This window comes from Eubalaena glacialis, chromosome 6 (assembly GCF_028564815.1).
Source record: "Eubalaena glacialis isolate mEubGla1 chromosome 6, mEubGla1.1.hap2.+ XY, whole genome shotgun sequence".
In the NCBI taxonomy this organism is placed as follows: Eukaryota; Metazoa; Chordata; class Mammalia; order Artiodactyla; family Balaenidae; genus Eubalaena; species Eubalaena glacialis.
Genome location: NC_083721.1, coordinates 95,138,718 through 95,163,026, shown reverse-complemented (window position 1 = coordinate 95,163,026; position 24,309 = coordinate 95,138,718). Strand labels below are relative to the sequence as shown.

At 35.2% G+C, this 24,309-nt stretch overlaps 1 protein-coding gene and 1 non-coding gene across 7 annotated transcripts in view; both read left to right on the top strand.

Annotated features, from left to right (window-relative positions):
- Window positions 1-226: 226 nt before the first annotated feature.
- ECT2 (epithelial cell transforming 2) overlaps window positions 227-24,309 on the top strand; it is a 62,754-nt gene continuing 38,671 nt past the window's right edge. For 4 of the 6 annotated variants that reach the window (XM_061193427.1, XM_061193426.1, XM_061193424.1 and 1 more), the window contains exons 1-13: window positions 227-328; window positions 3,591-3,742; window positions 4,374-4,453; window positions 6,228-6,410; window positions 7,883-7,972; window positions 8,827-8,934; window positions 9,897-9,970; window positions 10,682-10,812; window positions 10,956-11,071; window positions 11,172-11,234; window positions 12,590-12,812; window positions 16,958-17,094; window positions 22,171-22,290. In XM_061193427.1, the coding sequence (XP_061049410.1) occupies window positions 3,613-3,742; window positions 4,374-4,453; window positions 6,228-6,410; window positions 7,883-7,972; window positions 8,827-8,934; window positions 9,897-9,970; window positions 10,682-10,812; window positions 10,956-11,071; window positions 11,172-11,234; window positions 12,590-12,812; window positions 16,958-17,094; window positions 22,171-22,290 (1,455 nt within the window). In that variant the 5' untranslated portion in view covers window positions 227-328; window positions 3,591-3,612. The remainder of the gene's footprint in view (window positions 329-3,590; window positions 3,743-4,373; window positions 4,454-6,227; window positions 6,411-7,882; window positions 7,973-8,826; window positions 8,935-9,896; window positions 9,971-10,681; window positions 10,813-10,955; window positions 11,072-11,171; window positions 11,235-12,589; window positions 12,813-16,957; window positions 17,095-22,170; window positions 22,291-24,309) is intronic. The other 2 variants (XM_061193428.1, XM_061193429.1) reach the window with 1 other exon arrangement.
- LOC133094190 (U4 spliceosomal RNA) lies at window positions 22,915-23,055 on the top strand. The gene has a single exon (XR_009701405.1). It is a non-coding gene; the product is annotated as a U4 spliceosomal RNA (small nuclear RNA).

Sequence of the window (24,309 nt, the reverse complement as noted above, 5' to 3'; positions counted from 1 at the left end):
TTACTGAGTAAATAAGCGGTAGTCACAGACACACCTGCTACTCCCACAGAAGCCCAGGAGCCATTACTACCACCTCCTGGTCACATCCGGGCACTTCTCTACAAATTCGGGACGCTCTGACGTCGGAGCCGTTGGGTTTATTTGAAACACACGCACAACCAATCGGTTGGCACCTGCGGGGAGGTGGGCGGAGAGCAGCGGCCAATCACCGCCCCTCTGCGGGTCACTTTTTGAATTGGCTGCGGCCGCCGGCGGCGAGGAATGGCGGTAAAAGTGAGAAGGGTCGGTTCTTGAAAAGGTGGAACTTCCAGGGCGTCTTTTGAGAGTGGTGAGGGCTCTGTGGGTGCGGGTGGCGGAGGTGGGAGTGGGCCGGCGTCCCTGGAGCAGTGGGCCGCTCTGCTTGTGTCCCACGGCCCCGCCCCGGTGACCGCGAATTCCGGAGCTCCCAGCCTTGGCTTCCCGGCTCTGGGAACCACACCGCCGCGTTCCCAACAGCGGGGCCGGGATGCGGAGTGAGAGCCCGAGGTCCGCCTGGCTGCTGTGCGTCGTCACTGCTCACCTGGTTGAATATTTCTTCCGGAAGAGTTTCTGGGCAAAGTGGGGAGTTGTCGGGAAGGGGGTCTTGGCAAACCGCAGTGGGCTCTGCGGCTCTGGGGGCCGGCAGCTGCGCCCTTTGGGGGCTTATCTCATTACTTAGTGGTTTCACCCTTGGATTCTTCTTGGCGTCTTCTCTTTAGTTTTTAGTATTTAAGGTAAAACGCCAGCTCGTTCCGGCGCCCCACCCCGCGTACAGATGGGTATGGCTTAATGGGTAAAAGCGCAGCCTCTGGAATCAGACCGGATTTGAACCCTTGTTTTGCCACTAACACTATGCCCTGGGGGGAATTAATCTCTCCACTCTAGGTTTCTTTACCTGTAAGAGGAATATGATAATAGTACATGCCTCTTAGGATTGTTGGAAAGATTAAATGAATACAAGTAAAAGGTTTAGAACAATGTCTAAAGGTTTAGAATAATGCCGCATATTAATCGTTAAATAAATATTGTTAGTCACAGTGTTATGTAACGTTAACAATGTTATTGTAACACCACCAACATATCCAGGAAGGCATTTAGCTCCTCCACCCTGAAAGATGATTGCCTAAAAAAATAAGTAAAAGGAAACTTGTTTAAATGACAAATTTTATCTTTGTGATGAAAAAAAGCATGAGTTGTATTTAGTTAGAAGCTCCTTGAGTATGTTCTCGGATGAGAAGTAATCTGTATGGGTTTATGAACACTGATCCTTTTGTGTTTGTTATAAAAGCTTACAGAATACATAAATGTGAAAAAGTGATTAGTGTATTTCAGTTTGTAATCAGAGTGTTGATATGTGATGAGTTTAGCATGCAGCTTTTTTCTAAATTTTAAAACTGTTTTGGCAATAAATTGATCACATACAGTGTCATCAGTCAATTTTAATTTTTAATCACCTACCTTTTTTTTTTTTTTGGCTGCGTGGGATCTTAGTTGTGGCATGCAGGATATTCGTTGGGGCCACGTGGGATCTTTAGTTGCGGCATGCGAACTCTTAGCTGCAGCATATGGGATCTAGTTCCCTGACCAGGGATCGAACCTGGGCCCCCTGCATTGGGAGTGCAGAGTCTTAGCCCCTGGACCACCAGGGAAGTCCCAATCACCTACCTGTTTTGATGGTCTTTAAACAGAGAGACATAGGTGAAAAATGTAAACTCATGGTGTTTTTGATTTATTAAAGTCTCCCTCCTCCTACATTCCTTAAGGCAGGTTAATTCATCTCTTGGTTTTTCTTTTTAACATTCTTTTAAGGGGACTTTAAATGAAAGCCTGTTTAGATAGAGCCTTTCTTTTTCACTGGAAACATATAAGTGTGAGACTTAACAAAAAAATAAGGACTGGATAGAATTTATCATTGATTCTAAGTAAAGGCTCTTATTAACAACTATTGGAGCACTCCTTTGGAGAGCCTTAGAATAATGATTGCCGTGGATGTTTGGTAAGACAATGAGAAATGTCCACATTGTGAGATAATGAGAATGAATAATCGTCACTCATTTAGAGACATCATCTATTAAGTTTTTATCACAATTGGATTTGAGTTGTGCTGTTATTTCTTTTCCTGATGTGGAAGCTGAGGCTTAACCTACTAAGTGCAGAGCTGAGACAGGAAGCTGAGTTGCTTGACTTTGAAGTGTGCACCTAGTAATTGGGCTTAAGTCTGTTGTTATTAGTATGTACATATTCACACTATTTGACATCACCATGCCGAAATGATGCTGATGATACCTGAAACTATTACCTTGCTAAAAATCTGGTGGAAGTTATTTGAATATTTTATTATTCTGAAAAAGTAGGGAAGGGTAAATTAGATCAGGCATAGACCTCCAGATAAGATTGGGCTTCCTCTTTATATTTGCCCAATATTCTGGAAATTTACTTCAAGATAATAAACTTATGTAAAAACCCCAATTTAAATTGATGAAGATCTATTCAACTTTTTCCTTATTCCCTGCTTGCTTACCTTTTCAACTCTTTTTAAGTCCTGGAAATTTAAAAACAAACAAAGATTTTCTTTCATAGTCCAGAGTCTTATTGACACGTGTTAATTGTCTCGTGAAATCTTTTAGACATGTGTAAAGTAATATAAAAATACACGTTAAGGGAGCAGTCCAGTTATACGTGAGAGGTTTGGAGAAATCTACAGAGGATGAGTCAAGAGTGGTGGGTCAGGGGTTGAAAGACGTGATAGGTGGAGAATTGAGCACTATTAAATACAAGTAGGTGTGGAGTAAATTGTGATCTGTATTTGAAAAATACTGGGAAATGCTTTGTGGCTGGAGCATACACAGTCGATGTGGACTGGGGGAAATACAGGAGATGAGGCTAAATAGGTAGGCTAGGACTGAAGTGTAAAGTGGATGATGAATTTGAACTTGATCGTATAGGGAGCAGTGCTCATGGAAGTTCTAAGTAGCGAAATAATATCGTCACATTTGTTTTTAGGAGCATACCCTGAAAACCATGTGGAAAGTGACCTCTGAAGAAACTGGTGATAAAGTTGTTTGGAACTGTTGTATTTGACCAAGTGGCCACTGTGGCATTGGCCACAAAAACGGAGGCTGGGTCCCAGAGATACAGAGATGTTTTGGGGCAGGGCGAATGAGGCAGATGAAAGAGTATGGCTGGATTGTGTTTTTGACTGGGATTATTTGGGGGATGATGGTATTATAAATGAACACAGGAAGAGAAATAGTTTGGTTGAGGGCAAAGGTATGGAGTGGGGAGGTAGCATAGTATTTATGAGCACCTTCTGAGTACTTTTTGACTGTCAGGTAATATCTGAGTACTTTTGGTACATTGTTATTTTTACTGTATCCCTATGAGTCAATTATTAGTATCTTTATTTTACAGAAGAGCAAACTGAGGCTCAGAGAAGTTGAGTGACTTTGTTTGGTTCAGTATTAAAAAAAAAAAAGGGTAATGATACTTTTTATAAGTTCTAGGTATAATGCTTGTCTTTGCCCAGTAATTGTTTGTTTCATGTAATTTTATTCAAATTTTGTTTTTTTCAGCCATTGCAGAAGAGTACAAATAATGGCTGAAAATAGTGCATTAACACCCACTACTGGGAGTACAAGCTTGGCAGACTCTTCCATTTTTGATTCTAAAGTTACCGAAACTTCTAAGGAAAACTTATTTATTGGGTCTACTTCATATGTTGAAGGTAAACATGTTATCTGCTTTAAAATATCAGATCACTATTTTAATCCTAAACTTACTGACTAGTTGACTTTCTTATGATTTAACTGTAATACTGTTAAGCTAGGGTACAGGTATTCAGTGAAAATTTGTTAACAGAAACTCTTTACACTAGATTTTTTATTATTGTTTGGATAAATGCTTCCCAACTTTGAAGGTGAAAGCATCTTGTTGGATACTGCTTTTTCTGTAAGTGAGGGCAATCTAGCTGCAACATTGTTAGCTAGAATATAGTCAGTTATGACTGGTCAGGAGAAGAGCCACTTCTTCCCTTTTCACTGTATAAATGGATCTTTCCTAAAGTTGCATGTGCTGTTGAAGAGGATGACTGTGCAAGTAGGCGAAGGCTTTCTTTGGTTAGGAGGAGTGCTGATGTTTGAATACTTTGCTACAATACAATATGTTTCTCTTCTTCTAAAATGATATATGATCAAAGTTTTAAAATAAGCTGGGAATTAAGTCATTTTAATTTCAGGGAATGTTATGATCTCAAACACGGAAAACATTCCAGATACAGCCAAAAAAGGGGTTAGGAACTACTGATTTCGATGTTAGTGAATAAAAATATTTTACTTAAACATTTTTAATTTTAATAGAAGAAATGCCTCAGATTGAAACAAGAGTAATACTGGTTCAAGAAGCTGGAAAACAAGAAGAACTTATAAAAGCCTTAAAGGTATGGGAATTTAGTTTTTAGTTTTTTTTTTTTTTTTAAAAACTATTTTTCTTCCATCCATGTATAAATAAATTTATAGTTTTCTTAATCTCATACTTAAGTCTCTTTTCCACAGACTATTAAAATAATGGAAGTCCCTGTTATAAAGATAAAAGAAAGTTGTCCTGGAAAATCGGATGAAAAATTAATAAAAAGTATTGTTAATATGGTAGGTCAAGCATTTCATTGCATGTGGCATGCTGCACTTCCTTTGATTGTATTCGTAGAGTCCACTTATGGTGATTGGAGCTAAATTAGGCACAAGTTATACTCTCAGCACTCTGAAGCTATATTAATAGAAACTATTCCATTTATTTTAAAATTTGGGTGTTTCTGAAACCCAAAAATACAATGTTTCGTAAATAATGAAATCCTTATAAAGTAATTTGGCATTGTTAGATTTAAATGGCATTCCATTTATGTATTTATGAAGATGACACTTTAAACTCTTTAGCTTCTTTTTTCTCAATAGTTTTATATTTATTCTAAATTCTTGCTTTATTTCCAGAATTACAAATCACAATAATTGACAGTCATCAGGGAATTTACCTCAGCATGTGAAATATATCTAACTCTCTATACCAGTTATACTAGATTGTGAGGGCCTCCATGACAAAATACCACAGACTGGGCAACTTAAACAACAGAAATTTATTTTCTCACTTTCCTGGAGGCTAAAAGTCCAAGATCAAGGTGTCAGCAGGTTTGATTTCTCTTGAGGGCTCTCTCCTTGGCTTGTAGATGGCTGCCACCTTCTTGATATATCTTCACACAGCCTTCTGTGCATGCACATCTCTGCTATCTCTTTTGTGTGTCCAAATTTCCTCCTCTTATAAGGACACCAATCCACCACTAATCCAATCTGACTAGGATCCACCCTTGTGACTTCATTTAACCTTAAATACATGTTGAAAGGTCATATCTCCAGATAGTCACATTCTGAGGTATAGGGGGTTAGGACTTCAGCATGAGTTTTGGAGATACACAATTCAGCCCTTCACATCAGCCTAGCAAATAAATCCCAAATAATTTACTGACCCATTTGAATTTTCTTTTAAATGGTTCTGTTCTTTAAAAACGGGAGTCATATAGATACCGAAATATCTTCATTCTTTTTCATAGATCTACAGTATAAAGTGTTAAACACTAACTTGCCTTTTTATATCCTGTGTTTGCCATGCTGCAACTGCCTACATATTTCATATCTTTCTCTTACTTCCCTTGTATATACTGAAATGATTAAGTTAACTCCATCCTTTTTGTAGATGTTGCATGTCATAGTATTTTTTTCTATTTTTCTGAAAACAATTTGTGCAGGAAGAACTATATACATGGCATCATTTTCTTGATCAGAATAAAGAGCAATAGTTGATATCTTTCTAATGCATCTTACTATCAAAATACGTGTACTTAAAAAATTCATCGTCTTTATATGCATACTTGATGCTTTATAATGACTACCAGGTCATGTCAGAAACTTATGCCTTTATAATAATCTTCAAAATTTAAGATCTTAATATGGATTGAGATATGTTTATATAAAAACATAAGTAAAGAAATATGACATATGACTGCTAACTATTAAGTATAATGCTTATTATATGATTCACAACTTCTACAAATATAAAAATAATGTTGATATTGAATTGATTTTTAGGTCTTATTTAGAGAGACACATGAATTAATTTTATAATATATAAATTTTGTTTCTAATAACTCCATGAAAAAAATCAAGGAAATTAAAGTGCCATTTGTAAAGATGGAATCAGTTGAAGAACTTAAAAGTTTGGATTCTCCAGAATTTGAAAATGTATTCATAGTCATGGACTTCCAGGATTCTGTCTTTAATGAGTTATACAGGACTGACTGTAGAGTTATTGGACCACCAGTTGTATTAAATTGTGCACAAAAAGGAGAGGTAAGAAAGAATATATGCTTATTATAACTTCTCAAGGTTAAATTTTTATTAAAGAATTTTTATGCAGAAAAATTTCATTAATTGTTGAGAATATGAATATTTAGGTTAGGAATAGTAGTGGCTGCTCTAATATAGTCCTTTAATTCTAAACAATATTATTTACATATATTTAGTCTCAATACCTGCAGTATCTTGGGAAGTAGTAGTTTGCTTAAACTTGAGTTCTAAAGATGTCTACATATACATAAACTTTAATTTTCCTCCACACAGAACAGGTACCACAATTCCATTTTTATCAGTTTCTGCATGATTTAAAATTAGGGAAATTACTTTAGCTATTTATTTATTTATTTATTTATTCATTCATTCATTCATTCATTTATTTATGGCTGTGTTGGGTCTTCATTGCTGCCTGCAGGCTGTTTCTATTTGCGGCGAGCGGGGGCTACTCATTGTGGTGGCTTCTCTTGTTGCGGAGCACAGGCTCTAGGCACGCGGGCTTCAGTAGTTGTGGCACGTGGGCTCAGTAGTTGTGGCTCGCCAGCTCTAGAGTGCAGGCTCAGTAGTTGTGGTGCACGGGCTTAGTTGCTCTGCGGCATGTGGGATCTTCCCGGACCAGGGCTTGAACCCGTGTCCCCTGCGTTGGCAGGCGGATTCTTAACCACTGCGCCACCAGGGAAGTCCTACTTTAGCTTTTTGTTTTTAAATAGCATTTCAGTGTAAGAGTTGTAGTAGAATTAATACCTATTCTTTGTTTTTTATTGCTCTGTTTTGGCATTCTTAAGCTTGCCTTAACTTTAAATTGCTTGGGTCTTTGTGCTTCTTTTGTTATAGATACTAGTAATGAGCACATGATAATTTTTAATTCTCTGTTTTGATTCAGAAGTGTTGCTTTCAGAAACCACAAACTTTTTAAAGGCCAAAATTATGGAAAAGAACATTCCTGCATAATAGTGGGAATTAAATATATATTTTTAACCATTCTCTTTCATGTATAGATAGATAGATAAAACCATTTGTTAAATTATTTACTATCTCCATTTTTTAGCTCATAAATTGGAATCATATTTGGTTCAAGTATATGAATTATTAGTATTTATTAGAAGATATTTTTGACCTCTTTTAACTTTAATTTGAAGCATTTACAGTAGCGTATGGAAATCTTTCCTTATAATACTTCATATGTGTCAAAGTACATTTTGGAAATAAAGGTTTGGGTATGAATATTTATGTTTTATTTGCCAGTAGTAAAGTGTGTTTAGATGATGTGTATCGAATACGATATGGGAATCATGGGAAATTTTTATTGTGAAACTGGTTTTTCGCTATTTGTTGCATATTGAAAGATGCAAGTATATCTTTGGATTGGGAAAGTTAATTGGCAAGGGAGGGAAATATGTTTAGCTTGAGTAAGATGTGTTCTATTTTTACTGTGAAGAAGCTCACAGATTTAAAATTGTTGTATCCTTCAGCCTTTGCCATTTTCATGTCGCCCACTCTATTGTACAAGCATGATGAATCTAGTACTATGTTTTACTGGATTCAGGAAGAAAGAAGAACTAGTAAGTATTTTAAAACATTCTATTCAAAGAATATTTTTTTCTAGCAAAATAAATTTAAATTAGCTTTTTTTTTGGTAGTTATATCATGGTTTTATTTTTAAAATATTGAAGGAGAAATTACTATGAATATACTAGGTCTTAAACTTTGTGAAGAAGTAACTCTGAAGAGCCTTGTAAAGAAACAAATATTTTGTCTAGGATAGCTGGTATGTGAATTAGAAAAATTTCATGACTATCTAATCTGTTTAAACTGTCTTTTTGTTAAGTATCACATCAGCCACATTATTGAAGTTTTTGTTTACGCATTGCGATTTTTTGTTATGCAGGTCCAGCCTTAAAGCATTCTTATTGCTCTAGAGAATTCATAGAAACTTCTTTCTTTGATCCATGAAATTTTTTATGTTGGAGCTAATGGGGTATTACTCTAATTTTGTGGGAAGAATCTTGGTGTGATGGCAACCTGGTTTTAAAAAAATAATGTACTGGGGACACACAGTTTTTCCAGGCATGAGCCCAATGTGTCCCCCTTTGCTTGGCAAAGCAATAAAGCTATTCTTTTCTACTTCACCCCCCTCCAAAAAGTAATATATTTGCTTTTTTACTTGTGTGAAAGCCAGTTATTAATTAACTTAGTTTTGTGTGATCATCTTTACTAGCTTATCTCTGTATAATTTTGCCTGTGCCAGTAAGGCAAATGAACCTTTAATTTTTTTGACATAAAATTTATCTTTATAAAAATTCTCATATGTACCTTATAAATAGAAAGTGTTCAGTAAATGCTAAATGAATTATAAACATAGTTTAAAATTTTGTTCAAATTAATCATAAAGTCAATGTTTACATTTTCTTTTGAGGTCAGATTGGTGACATTGGTTCATCACATGGGTGGAGTTATTCGAAAAGACTTTAATTCAAAAGTTACACATTTGGTGGCAAATTGTACACAAGGAGAAAAATTCAGGGTATGTAAACTTCGGTATTTTTGTATATTTCAATATAGCACTGTTTGAGGATGGATTTAATAATAGTGCTCTTATCCTGTCTATTTCCCCCATAATTTATTGAGGATCAGAAATTCAATTTTTGCTATATGCACATTTAGTAAAAAATTTAAATCACAGGAGTGTGGCCCCTGAGGTTTGAAAGAGGCAGTGGAACTTGAGTTAGGTCTTGAAAGATGATTGGGATTGTGGAGGTTGGTAGGTGGATAACAGTTTAGGCAGATGAATAATATTAGCAAAGATTACTATGAGCAGTGGTGAATAAGGAGGTCAGAAGGTGATGAGGGCAGATATTTCTCTCTTATCTAAGAGCAGAACTTTGTTCTTATAAAATGGTTCCAAGATTTAACTTGTGAAAATTATAAAAGAACAGGAGAAAATACTTTTATTGGGATTAAAGTCTTAGCTTAAGATTGCACTTGAATATGTTAGGAAGAGTTTATCACTTTGTTCCCACCCTCCATCAGTGTATTTATGTAGCAAATGGTAATTTTAGGGTATTGTTGAATTCCTGGGAGGTATACTTACAATTCGTATCTAAGGTTTTAGTGACTTAATCAGAAATTTTCTCTTACTCTTATTGCTGTCTTGGGGGTTCGTACTTCCAAGGAGGTAAACACAAAGAGAAATAGAAATGTAATAAAGATGAACTTAATTAACTTCACAGATGTATTTATTTAAAATACAGTGAAACAGTTTGGACATCATGGAACTTGTTTCAAAGTTATTTTAACCTAAATTGTATGATGGAAAGATAGTTTTTTCTGTTAATTTTTCTTTATATTTTGTTACAAAGCAGATGAACAATGATCTAAGACTGTGCAAAAAATGTATGTATATAATTGCTTATAACTTGCATGAATGCAGTTATTTAAGGTAAAAATTCACCATATAATTGATGATAAACATGGTTATGTTTTTAGATAGCTGTGAGCCTGGGTACTCCAATTATGAAACCAGAATGGATATATAAAGCTTGGGAAAGGCGGAATGAACAGTAAGTGTTTAGAAATTCAGTAGTTAATTATGTGAATCAGTCACGTTGTGTCATGAAGATAAACCCACGTGCCCAAAATTCCTAGATTAGTATATAAAAAATTAATTCAGTCTTTGTGAAGCTTAGGGAATAAAGTCTAGGAGGAGCAAAGTTTTGTTTATAAAAAATTGAAAATGGCAAGACATCTATGATATCTTTGAACTTCACTTTGTGAAATAATTTAATAACCATTAAGAACATTCTAAAATTACCAGGTAATAGCTTGATGCATCTGGATGTTTGGGTTGTGCTGTATTTTTTCTTATTTTCTGTTTGTCTGGTTACATTTTAAGTGGTGATTGCATTTCGTAACCTTGTTAAGCTTTACAATCTCATAATTCCTTGCTATTGTACTTCATTATTACTTAAGATTTTATGAAACTATAGAACTCCTGGAATGCATATAAAATTTCATGTACAGAGCAGAGATTTGCGTCTTGTAAAGATTACCCGTGATTAAACTTTGTGAGATGTTACTTCTGGGATGACTGAGGACACGTCAATTTTTTTTTTAACTGAGGTTTTTATGAACATTTCAGGACCAAATGTAAAATATTTTCAATAAATAGGTTATGCTAAAACCTTGAGAATTACCATAGATTTATAAATTAATCTGCCTAACTTATTGAATTTCTGTTAAGCTGGTTTTAGAAGAGTGTATTTTGTTTTTAGGGATTTCTGTGCATCATTTGATGAGTTTAGAAATGAATTTAAAGTTCCTCCATTTCAAGATTGCATTTTAAGTTTCCTGGGATTTTCAGATGAAGAGAAAACCAATATGGAAGAAATGACTGAAATGCAAGGTAGAATTTAGCATAATTTAAAAGTTATATGTATTTTATTCCTTACTGCTGCTGATCACTTCCTGGTGAATATGCCTCTTTAAAAATTTGAGCCTGGGGCTAAATAGTTGGGCTTATGTATGCTTGTATGCTTTCCCCTTTAGGAGGAAACTATTTACCTGTTGGAGATGAAAGATGCACTCACCTTATAGTTGAAGAGAGTATAGTAAAAGAACTTCCATTTGAACCTTCAAAGAAACTTTATGTTGTCAAGCAAGAGGCAAGTAATTCTAGAATGAGATTGGTTTTTAAAAAACATTGGTAATATTGATAGCTTTTCTGATGAGATAAATTCTTAATTAAAATGTTCTTCCTCCTAGTGGTTCTGGGGAAGCATTCAGATGGATGCCCGAGCTGGAGAAACTATGTATTTATATGAAAAGGTATGCTTTTTGTCCCTTTTGTCTTTTGTTCTGTGAACTTGATTGTATAAAGATGACACTTTTTTATCCCAAAAGAGCATAGTATAATTAGCACACAGGTCATCTTATTTGTCATATTTAGGGGTTTCAGAATAATTAAACAGTTGGATATTGAGTAATAGTCTATGTAGATTTAATGTATTGGATCTTATTTTAATCTAATACATTTCATTCTGTGCAAATTCTTGGTAATACCATTATGCACAGTAACATCCCTATCTTCAAAAACTTAGAACCTTAAAGGAAAGAGAGATGTGCAAACAGTTATAGTGCTGAATGAAATGTGCTATAATTAATTGAGTAATGTATGTATTCTAACTAGCTTCACTCTGAGAGACTCAGGCAGGATTGAAAGAGCAAATAAATATTGAGCCAGCTTCCTAGGCTAACCTGGTAAGGACATTCATGTTAGATAGCAGGTGGGAGAGGGTGTGAAAACTTGAAAGTACATTAAAATAGCAAGTAGTTTAGTATGGCTTTGGAAGAGAGTGTGGGAAAGAAGGCCAACAGATAAAGCTGACTAGATAGGCAGAATCAAGTTTTTAATATGTTAAAGGGTTTGGATTTGTCCTGTAAGTATTGGAACCACTGAAGAATATTAAGGGGAGAGATGGCATTTTAAAAATGACTGTAGTAGAAGGAATATAGGCAAGGAAAAATCCAGCCTTCATGCTGGATCTTGGTGAAAAGTAGTATCATTCACCAAAATGTGACATAAAGGTATAGAAACAGGCTTTAAGGAAAATTTACTTCAGTTCGAGATTTAATAATTTTGAATGGAATATTTGAAAGTGAAGGTGTGGATTTATTGTGTTTCTATAAAATCTAAATATGTAGTCTGTTGTGTTCTCTTTGGACTCTTTTATTCTCAATGTAAGGTTCCTGACATAAAGTTTAAAAAATATGCCTTAGATTTCAGAAGAGAACTCCTAAAATCAAGTGGTATTCGACAAATATTGGAGAGCACTATGTCCAAGCATTGTGCTAAATGCCAGAGATATGGTGAATGAAATATGAATGGTCTCTGTCTTCCTGGAGTTTATGGCCTAATGGGGAGTAGACAATAGAGAAGCTTACAGCTGAATATGTAATAGTGCTATGGAGAAAAAGCATTAGGTGTTAGGGGTTAGACAATTACAATGGTCCTTTGATTATTATGTTTCATGAAGCTTCTGAATTACATGGAAGAGTATATAGATGTACAATTATTGTGCAAAATCCTGATTTTGTCAGACTCGTAAATATATTTTTCTTTTGTTCCTGTCTCAGTAAAGAACCACGGAAGTAAAATTGAGCTTTTGTGCTTTTGATTGCAGGCTAATACACCTGAGCTCAAGAAATCAGTATCACTGCTTTCTCTAAATACCCCAAACAGCAATCGCAAAAGACGTCGTTTAAAAGAGACCCTTGCTCAGCTTTCAAGAGAGACAGACATGTCACCTTTCCCTCCCCGTAAGCGCCCGTCAGCTGAACATTCCCTTTCTATAGGGTCACTCCTAGATATCTCCAACACACCAGAATCTAGCATTAACTATGGAGGTAATTCACATTTTAAAAAATTGATCTTTAAACTTAGTGGAATAGAATAATTATTAGAATATAGATAAATCAGTGAGTATGGAAGGCTCTTTGTTTTACATTAATTTATTTATTTATTTTTGGCTGCGTTGGGTCTTCGTTGCTGCACGCGAGCTTTCTTTAGTTGCGGCGAGCGGGGCTACTGTTCGTTTCGGTGTGCGGGCTTCTCCTTGCGGTGGCTTCTCTTGTTGCGGATCAGGGGCTCTAGGCATGGGGGCTTCAGTAGTTGTGGCACGCGGGCTCAGTAGTTGTGGCTTTCAGGTTCTAGAGCGCAGGCTCAGTAGTTGTGGCGCACAGGCTTAGTTGCTCCGCGGCATGTGGGATCTTCCCGGACCAGGGCTCGAACCTGTCTCCCCTGCATTGGCAGGTGGATTCTTAACCACTGAGCCACCAGGGAAGTCCCAGAAAGTCTCTATTTTTAATGACCTTTGTTCTGTCTGAGGAGAAAAGGCACATGAAAATGCTTATATTTAATAGTTGCTTGCTATATACTAACTGTTTATGTATTTTGTGTATTTATAAGATAGGTTTTATTATCCCTGTTTTACAGATGACTAGATTGAGGTTAGAGAAGTAAAACTTGTCTGGGGTCACACAGCTAGAAAGTGATAGAACTGTTCAAAGAGCAGACTCTTAACACACAGGAATCACAGAAGATGTCACATAGATTATGGAGAAAATAGGTACAGTGAAGTCAGAGGAAGGTGAATTGACTTGGTTCTCAGCTGATACAGGAAGCCACCTATAATTAGCTCTTCTCCCTTGATCTTCAGTTTTTCCCCTCTGTTGTTTTTAGTCTGCACACAAATTTGTTGTGTTTTCTAATTTATGAAACAGTGAAAACCTTCCCTGGACTCTGTAATACTTTCCACTTACTATCCCATCTCCCTCTTCCCTTTCATATAAGTACTCTTGAAGGAATCACCTTGATCCATTGTCTCATTTCCTTGCCTTTTATTTTCCTTTCAATTCATCCCAGTTGAATTTCATTGCTCTTGCTGGGGGTGCTGACAGTTTTTGTGTAATCAGCAGCATTCAACACATTAGCAGCTACTCCTTCCTGGGCACATTTTTAAATTTTGGCTTTTGTATATCACTCGTTTCACGTTCTCCTTGACCTAACTTCTCTCTCCAACTCTAAATGTGGAATATTATTCCTGAGTCGTTTCTTCTCCATTGAATTCTTCCTAAATGATCTCATTTAATTCCATGGCTTTTCTATATGCTGTTGACTCCCAAATTTGAGGTTTTCCCTGTTCAACTATATACTTGACACCTCCTTGTTCATGTCTAATACACATCCTAAACTTAACATAATCAAATTAGAACTCTTGATTCTCTCTGCCACTCCAACTCTGTTCCTTTGTTACCCTTCCTTTATCAACCTTTTCTGTAAAAATGGTCTCTCTTAGACAATTGCAGTGGTCCCCAAGGTGGTCTCCCTGTACTCATTTTTGCCTTTCTACATGCAGACTAACCAGTCTCTAAAAACGTATAAATTAGTTCATGCCGTTCCTCTGCATAAAGTCATTCAATGGCTTTGTATTACCGTAGCTTTCAGGTTCCTATGTAATCTTTCTTCACCTACTTCTAACCTCATGTGCTTTTGTCCTCCACTAATCCTCTCTGGGTGTCAGTCATAATATCTTTATTATTCTTTGGATTTTTCTACTACAACCATACCTCAGGAACTTTATATTTGCTCTCCCTGTCTTAAAGAAATCTTATCGGGGTTCTCTTTAAAGTTAAGTCTCTGTCCCACTACTCCTTCCTACCAACCCGTTACCTGGTTGTTGTCTTCAGTAGTAGTTATCACTGTTAGAAATTGTTTGTTTACTCCTTTATTTTACTTGCTTCACCAGAATGTAAGCTGGAAGAGAACAAGAACCTTGTCTAGCTTCTCAGCTTTATTCCCAGTGCCTAGTGTAGAGTAGGTACTCACTAAATATTCATGGAAGGAACTGAAAGTCAATTTAAAGTAGGCCCAGAAAACTGAGGTGGATTTGAGATTATAAGAGGAGCAAGAATACAGGTAACAGCGTACAAAATGAGTTTTTAGGGAATAGTGACTAGGTCAGTTTTCTTGGAGTATAGAGGAGTAAGAGTCAAATTAGAAAGGTTAATTGGGGCCTAATATTAGAGAACTTTGAAATCAGACTGGCATGTCTGATCTGTATATTGTCATCAGCAAGGAACTTTAGAAACTTGAGCAGCAGAGTGATTCATTGAGTAAGTAATTTGTAGTGGATTATTCTGAAGAATGATTAGAAGTAAGGCAGTTTAGAGATAGCCTGACCATGAAGTAATCTCTAGAGACTTGGGCCACAAGGTAATAAGGCCCTAAACCAGGGTTGATGATGTTTGGAAAGAAAAGTAAGAAGCACTGGGGAAATATTGATAGAATGGAGTGATAGAGAGGGAGGAAGAGGAGAAGATGGCAAAGTATTAAATGGAAGAAATTCTACCTTAGCAAAAATAGAAAGTTTATATTTTGGAGGAAAGAGTGTAGTTTGAGAGAAAATCCAGGTTAAATTGAGGTAGAAATGTCCAGTAGGCATTTGGAAAAGCTGGACCAGGTGCTTGGGCGGGGGATTATGATTAGATATGTAGATCTAAGAATTTACTGGTTCTATGATCATGGTGGACATAATGGGCATGAGATGGTAAGAGATGAACATACAGGACTGAAGCTTGAATATGAAGTTGAGGGGACAGAAGAAAATGAACCACTAAAGAAAACAGACATGACAACTGCTATATATTAGGTATTCTGAATAATAGAATACCCAGTTTGTAGACCACTGCTTAGACACAATAATTAAATTAGATCAGTGTATGTCAGTTTTTTTCCCCCTAAAGTATACCGTAATGGCAGAGGCTCCTGGGTCTGGTGAGTGTAGCCCAAAATAATATATGGCAAGTGGGAAATTCTTTGAAGCTTGTTTTCTCGTTTTTTGTTTTTTTTAAACATTCAGAACTCCACAGTATGCATGATTGTTTAAATTAATGCTTAAGATTATTTATCATTGAGTAAATTTGATATGCTGGGACTATATATTGTCTTCTTTCATGTCATTCTATTATGTGTTATACATTCCTTTTCCTATTGAGAAACTTGCTATTAGGAGATTCTGTATATAATGTTTAAGTATTCTAACCATATTGTTAGTAAGAAAATTTATTTTAAGCTTTTATGAAATTTCATTAAGAATTTTTTCTTGAGATACATATAAAATATACTAATGCATCCTCCCTCCAATTTGGGTTAGACTGAATGTCTTATGTTAAGATACTTTAACAGAGAATTTAGTTAATGTTGTTGGGGGTTTTTTTTTGTTTTTTTTTTTAAGGGAGTCTTTCTCCATATATATATGAAAAGTTTTCCATTATTGTGACTGTGTAATCGTAACAACCTTTTCCTCCTTTTTTAACTTAAATATCTTTATATATTGCTGTAAAGATTCCTGTACTCTCAGATTTCCTAAATGGAAATATTCTGCCATATTTGCTTTAGTATTCATTCATTCATTCATTCTCTCTCTCTCTCTTTTTTTACATACACGTGTATTTTTTATATCTGTGCTGTTTTGAGACTAAGTTGGAGATATGATGTGCCTCTACCTCTAAATACTTAATTGTGTATTTCCCAAAATACAGGAACATTTCTTACATAAGTACAGTATAAGTATTGTAATTAGGAAATTAACATTTAATACTATGATCTACTCTATAGACCTTCAAATTTTACCAGTTATTCCACTAATGTCCTAATGTGCTTTTAAGCAAAAGAAAAAAGTTTTTTCTGGCTTAGGATCCAATCCACGATCACAGGTTGTTGTGTTATCTTTCTCTAGTCTCTTCTTATCTGGAACAGTTCTTTTTTTAAATCAATCTTTGTTTTTAATGACCTCGATATTTTTGAAGAGTACATGACCATTATTTTTTTCTGGCCTTATTCTAGGAGGAAATTCTACTTTAATGAGAATGTCTATGGTGGTATATTTATAAGAGTAGATATCTTTCCCTTTTTTTCTGTTAAATTTGTACAGTGTTTGGTACTTACATCTGACTTCCATTTTAAATCTTTCCTCCTTTTTACCTTTTAGAAACACCAAAATCTTGTACTAAGTCATCTAAAAATTCTACTCCAGTTCCTTCAAAGCAGTCAGCCAGGTGGCAAGTTGCAAGAGAGCTCTATCAGACTGAAAGTAATTACGTAAATATATTGGCCACAATTATTCAGGTAAGAGTTTGGAAAAATGATCTCTGTTCCAGTGTTTATAAGTAAAAAAATCTAAGTGGTATTATTTTTTATAAGAAAATTATATAAGCATAGAATTTGAACATAGATATTAAAAATGAAAATGTACGACAAAAACTGCTCTTAGGGAAATGGCATAACTGTAAGATTAGCGTTTTATTCATGCAGAAATAGCATCTTTTTTTAATAGTGACTTTAAAGAGAGAAGGATCCTCAGTAGACAATCTTAGAGGGGACTGAGTTTAATTCAGAATTTAGCAGCTTCCATGTCAAGGTACTGCATTTATATTTGGAAGTGGTAGCTTTTTCTGATACTGTGTATTCTAGAGTCACTGCTTTATTTAGTACTGTATATATATGGAAAAGCAATTAGCAATGAAGCATAACAATATGGTTGTCAGTAATTTTTTTTAGTAATCCTTTACTGTGTCGAGTTTTCTTAAATTACGCAGTAGTCAAATGTTGACTCATTGCTTACTAATATTAAAATGTACTATGAAGTTATTTCTGAAGAAAAACAATTCTAATGAATCCTTGTAGGTTGAGATTGAAGAAGATATTAAGGAATAAATCAAAATTCAAGGTTCTGAAAGACACAATAATAAGACATTATTTGGAATCTGTAGAAAGAAGGAATAACTTTGTTTGTGGTAATGAAGGAGATAGTTTGTCAGGAAAATAAGGTTGATACCACCAAGCTTGACTTTGAATAGAAAAATGATAGGGAGTTTCTGATTTGGGTTTAATTTTTAACTGATCTCTATTTGAAATCTTAATATATCTCATTAAGGTCCAATATAATGGCCTTTAGTTGCTTGTACCATTGATAAAATCCATGAATAAGAAATGAAAAGACTTCTTTCTTGGTATTCACAGAGATTATTCTTCACAGTTAATTTGTTTAGCAGTAGTCAGGGTTTTATGAGGCCCTCTGCTATATTAAACTTCACTTGTTTTAAGTCAGCTCTGCTCTTCTTCCTCAAGGGAAATCATCCTAGATGAGTTTCTTGTTGAAGTTTTTATAGTCAGCCAAAATGGGGTTGAGTAGCAGAAAATCCTTTTGGCATATACTGTTCATGTACTTTGGTAACATTTATTACCTAGAAATGTAAATCCTTTCAGGCCGTGGTAAAGGCACTGGAGTTTCAGAATTTTAATTTGCATATCAATTAAATTCACTAAAACTTCTTTTTTAAAAGCACTTGTAATTATTACACTGTAGACAGACTTTCATACCACTGTGCTTAGTATAAACTCACCTAAGTTTACTTAAAAGATTGTGGTCTAAATTCATGATAGTGTTCTCTTTAAGCTTTTTTTTTTTTTTTAAATAATTATTTATTTATTTATGGCTGTGTCGGGTCTTCGTTTCTGTGCGAGGGCTTTCTCTAGTTGCGGCAAGCGGGGGCCACTCTTCATCGCGGTGCACGGGCCTCTCACTATCGCGGCCTCTCTTGTTGCGGAGCATAGGCTCCAGACGCACAGGCTCAGTAGTTGTGGCTCACGGGCCTAGTTGCTCCGCGGCATGTGGGATCTTCCCAGACCAGGACTGGAACCCGTGTCTCCTGCACTGGCAGGCAGACTCCCAACCACTGCGCCACCAGGGAAGCCCTAAGCTTTCTATTTTAGGACTAATGTGTCTTTTTTTTTTTTAGTTTGGATTTGGAATAGCTTAATTTTAACTTAACCCCCAAATTAAGTGACTATCCAGAAGCTTGTTGATGTATTCCAAATAATACTTAGGTTCCTTTTTTTTTTTTTTAATTATTTATTTATTTATTTATTTATGGCTGTGTTGGGTCTTCGTTTCTGTGCGAGGGCTTTCTCTAGTTGTGGCAAGCGGGGGCCACTCTTCATCGCGGTGCGCGGGCCTCTCACTGCCGCGGCCTCTCTTGTTGCAGAGCACAAGCTCCAGACGCGCAGGCTCAGTAATTGTGGCTCACGGGCCCAGCTGCTCCGCGGCATGTGGGATCTTCCCAGACCAGGGCTCGAACCCGTGTCCCCTGCATTGGCAGGCAGATTCTCAACCACTGCGCCACCAGGGAAGCCCCCTTAGGTACCTATTAATATAAAGTTTTGTGACAGGTGTTAAAGAGGGTTCCTGTTTTAAAGGAACTTAGACTGGAAGAGGAGTTAAAACATACACACCTATTATAATACCAAGTGGAAGGTTATGAACATCATGAGGGAGGTTTAGTTAAGGTATTTGGAGATTTGTATGGTGAGAATTTTGCTCCTCTTCCAGCTTAAGGAAGGTTTGGTCTGGAATTTTCAATGGTTGAACATTGGGAAAAGTATCATAAAGAAGATACAAATTGAAGTGAGTTTTAAAGCATAATTATGATTGGTGCATGCAAAGAGTATGGTAGGAAGTGTATTTGAGATTATTCCAACAGTACAAACTATTGAAGATGTGTATCATTCAAGGTATTACAGAGTAGTCTAGGGGGATTAGAGTTGAGGGTGGGTTAAGGGGACTGGGATAGGGGTTGGAGTATGGATACAGTGAGAGTTAAGACTGCTTATGCCAGACTGGAGAAGGCCTTTGTACAGTGTGTCATGTGTAATTATAGAAGAATTTTTGATGGGAGGGGGGATGATATCACTTGACTTGTATTTTAGAAGGGAACTTGGTTCACTTTGAAGGAGGTATTGAAGAAGGGGAAATTGTGGAGGCAAGGAGATCAACTTGGAGGTTATTTTGGCAGTCTTGGTTAGAGATTTTGAGAACCTGAACTTCTTAGGATAGTATCTGTGAGAATGAAAAGAGGATAGATTTGAGAAATATTGGAAAGGTAGAATCAATAGTTTTTTGGCTAACTAATTTTATATGAGGGATTAAAACAAACACAGTAGAACTGTTTTAAGGTATTGTGTCTTAAGAATACTGAGAAGTTTTAATGAATCTTGATGTATTTTGGTGTCTGAATATTTTTGTTTAGGATTTTTAATTAAATGTTGACTAGATAAAGGAATGTTTATAAATGGTTACAGATATCTTTGCATCCTCTATTGTGTTTTTTCCCAATTCCATTTCTTTCCCCTCTCTCAGCGATAACTGTAATCTGGAATTTTGTGCTTATCATTTTCCTTATAGATTTATCACATATGTGTAGAAAATCGAATGTAACAGTATATATTTTTTAGTGAATTGCTTTTTTCACTTGATAGAAATGTTCTTGAAACACACCTGTGTCACTGCATGTAGCAGTAATTCATTTTCCTGTATGAATATTTCAACTTTTTAAACTTATTTTTAATAGACATTGAAATTTGTTTTAGTGTTTCGTTGCTGTTTGTTTTTACTATTACTTGTAGTGCTGCTGTGAATATTCTTATTCATGGCTCCTTGAGAACATATTCTGGGCAAAAACCTGGAATTTCTGGATCATTGGTTAAACACACTTTTAATTTTACTGGAAGTTGTTAGTATGTTGGAAACTAGGTTTTGTGTTGGTCTTCTGTTCCCACTGAGGCTTTTATAGGTGAAGCTTAACTTTCATCAGTTTAGGCAAATGTCTTTGGGGCAAAAGTTGATTTAGTACTCAACTTTCTACTTTCACTTAGATTTTGGCCTCTGAAGGTAACTCACTTTCTTGTCAACTTATCACTGTATTTAGAAAGAGGTTTTTCTTCAGTATTTTGTTTTCAGCAGGTAGCTTTCACCATACTTACAGAAATGGAAAGCCTGAATATATATATCTATATCTATATCTATATCTATATAGATATATATATATATATTTTAAGGGGGGGATAAACTGTTGTAGAATTGTAGTCGTTCTTAAAAATAGGAACAATTCATAATCTTAATGAAGTTTCTTACTATTTAGAATGTACTTTCTTCCCCCCCCTTCCTTCCTTCCTTCCTTCAATCCCCTCCTGCCCGTTGTGCTGTTGTCATTCATTTTACTTCTACATATGTTAAGAACACAATAATACATTATTATTTTTACTTTGAATAGTCAATGAACATTTTAAAATTTAAGTCAAATTTTATTAATTATATAGTAAAATTGACTCTTTGATGTACATTTCTGTGAATTTTAACACATGTGAAAATTTGTTTAACCACCACTACAATCAGGATACAGAATATTTCCATCCCCCAAAAAACTCCTGGTACTATTCCTTTATGTCACACCCTTTTCTCCTTCCACCTCCTGGTAACCACTGACCTCTTCTCCATTTTTACAATTTTGTGGTTTTTGAAAATGTCATAAAATGGAATCATATAATACAGTAGTCCCCAACCTTTTTGGTACCAGGGGCCGGTTTCGTGGAAGACAATTATTCCACGTATGGTGGGGGTGCGGGGGATGGTTTCTGGATGATTCAAGGGCATTACATTATTGTGCACTTTATTTCTATTATTATTACATTGTAATATATAATGAAAAAATTATACAACTCACTATAATGCAGAATCAGTGGGAGCCCTGAGCTTGTTTTCACTTGCCACTCCTGATAGGGTTTTGATATGAGTCTGCAAGCAATTGATTTATTATGGTCTCTGTGCAGTCACACCTCTCTGCTAATGATGATCTGTATTTGCAGCCGCTCCCCAGTGCTAGCATCACTGCCTCAGCTCCACCTTAGATCAACATGGTTATAAACAGGTCTTCTAGCTTCACATCCAGTCTTTTCCCCCTAAACCAAGTTTTTTTGCTATCATTTAAACACATTTAGTACTTATATTAAGTGTATGACTGCTTATTGCTTTGTTCCTTAGTTACTTGAATAAAAAAGTAGAAATTACTCTGAATCATACTAACAATTTTAATGATTTGTAGAACTGTAATAAACTTTTATTAGATTCTAATGTAACATTTTATTACAAGATTGTATATACACACAGATGAATAAATAAATAGGATAAAACAGACTAGAAAATGTTATGAGAAAAGGTCTCAAATTTAAGGAGAAGTATTTCTTTTTCAACTTTTTTTTCTTTTCCATTAACATCATAGCTCTCCTATATCACTGTCTGTATGTTAGATTTTTAATTTTTTTTTCTTTTTCCACAGTCTACCTAAACTAATCTTTTTTACCTTTTAGTTATTTCAAGTGCCATTGGAAGAGGAAGGACAACGAGGTGGGCCTATCCTTGCACCAGAAGAGATTAAGACTATTTTTGGTAGTATTCCAGATATCTTTGATGTGCACACTAAGATAAAGGTAAATTTGTATATGTTAATGTGGTAATTCTTTTTACGTTGTGTATATTTACTACGATTTTTCAGGTACTTCTGACTAGCTAAATAAGTTTTGTATTTAAAATTTCTTAATCCCTCGTTTATTCCTTTGAATCATTTGTCCCTTTGCTCCAGTGCCTTATTAATATTTGCTGTTTGCCTGTTTTTTGATTTTGATTAATTTGAAAATAAGGAATTTAGACCTTACGAAGTCTTTTCTATAGAGACATGTGTTTGCTAGTACTATTTTTCTTATTTTCCTGCTGTTGTTCATCTTAAGTTGTGTGTTTTTGTTTTGCTTTGGTTTGTTTGAAAAACTGTGAAGTTGGAAAGGACTCGAGATCATTTCATTCATTTCTCTCTATCTGTATGGTCAGATAAATGCCAAAACTGTGTAAGACAATGCTATCCTCTTTTTAATGATTTTCCCTTGATGAAGGGTCCATGAATTCCAGGTATCAATCTCTCATAGTAAAGTAATTTGGGGGCAGGTTTAGCTGAACCCTTAAAAGTAGTTTAGCATTATTTCCTCTTATTTTTCCTATGTGATGCCTGAGCAAAATTTATCAGTTTTCCTCTCAAAACAACCCACATTAATGTTTATTCCAGCTTTGTGCAGTGGCAGTATCATAGCCAATGAGGTTTATCTGAGGCGTCCTATTATTGCTAATTGAAAACTTTTCCCTAAATGTTTATTCTATATTACAATAAAAAGATCAATCTGAATTACAGAATGTTTTCAAACAAATACATTAACTTACTTTTGATTTTACTGCACATTGTGGACAAAAATATAAAAGATCTAGAAGTTAATAAAAATGCAATTTATCAAATGCTTGTATTTTGTATTTTATCAAAATCCTTGACCATATTTCACTTATTTCTAGATTTACAAGTAATTTTGAAGGAGTCTTTCTTTTCTTAAAAAGCTATAGAATCTCAGGGTAGTTTCTCCTTATTTGCAGTTAGGATTCTGGATATTTGAAGAGTAAAATTTTCTTGGAATGGTTTTTTTTTTTTTTTTTTTTTTTTCCGTAAGAAACACTGAGAGGCATAAAGGTAGAGTGGAAAGGAAAGCAGGTTTTCATCTTGGTGTTTTACTACTAATTTGTGGATCACTTTGTGTTAGTCATTTAGCCAGCCTGGGTGTGCAAGTTCCCATCCAATATAAAATGTTACATACTTTTTATGTGTATAGGATCATAATCTCAATTCAGAAAATCATGTTCTCTGATTGACTGGCGCTTTTTTTTAAAAAAGAAAAAAATATTTTTTTTTTACTAGATGAAAGAGTCTTTAAATTCTATAGTGCTTTCAAAAGTTTCATATACATAATTTCATATAATCCCGTAATAACCTTCTTTTTCCACACTACCCTTATATTGCCCTCCTCGCTTCCATCTTCCCACTGGTAACCACTAGTTTGTTCTCTATATCTGTGAGGCTGCTTTTTTGTTTCATTCACTAGTGAGTCACTGGAGCTTTGAAAACGATGGTCACCCTTTAGTTTTCTAATGTGTAACATAATTTTTTAAGCTTCTTTTATAAACTTGGATTACCAGTATTTCAACTAGTAGTTGTTTTTTAGCTGATTTCAGGTTTGTCATACATTTAAAATTTTAAAACCTATGTTTTTTCCTACAATGATGCCAATGTGTGCTGTCAAACATTTATTTGTAAAATAAAGGAGAAAAGGAAAAAGGAGTAGAAAAAACCTATAATCCCATAACCCAAATACTCCTAAAATTTTGTTGCATAACATTTTTTTTCTCTTTTGAATGTAGCCCACCATTTATCAAGTACTGCCACATCTATTGAACATTACCAAGAAGTTGATATTATAATTGTCCACATTTTACAGATGTGAAACTGCTACATACAGAGATTAAATAATTTTTCTGAAGTCAGTCATATAATAAATTCTGGACACTGAATTTGAACCCTTTTTTGTCTAACTTCTAAGTCTGTTCTCCTAAACCCTAATGTTGTCTTGCCTCCCCCT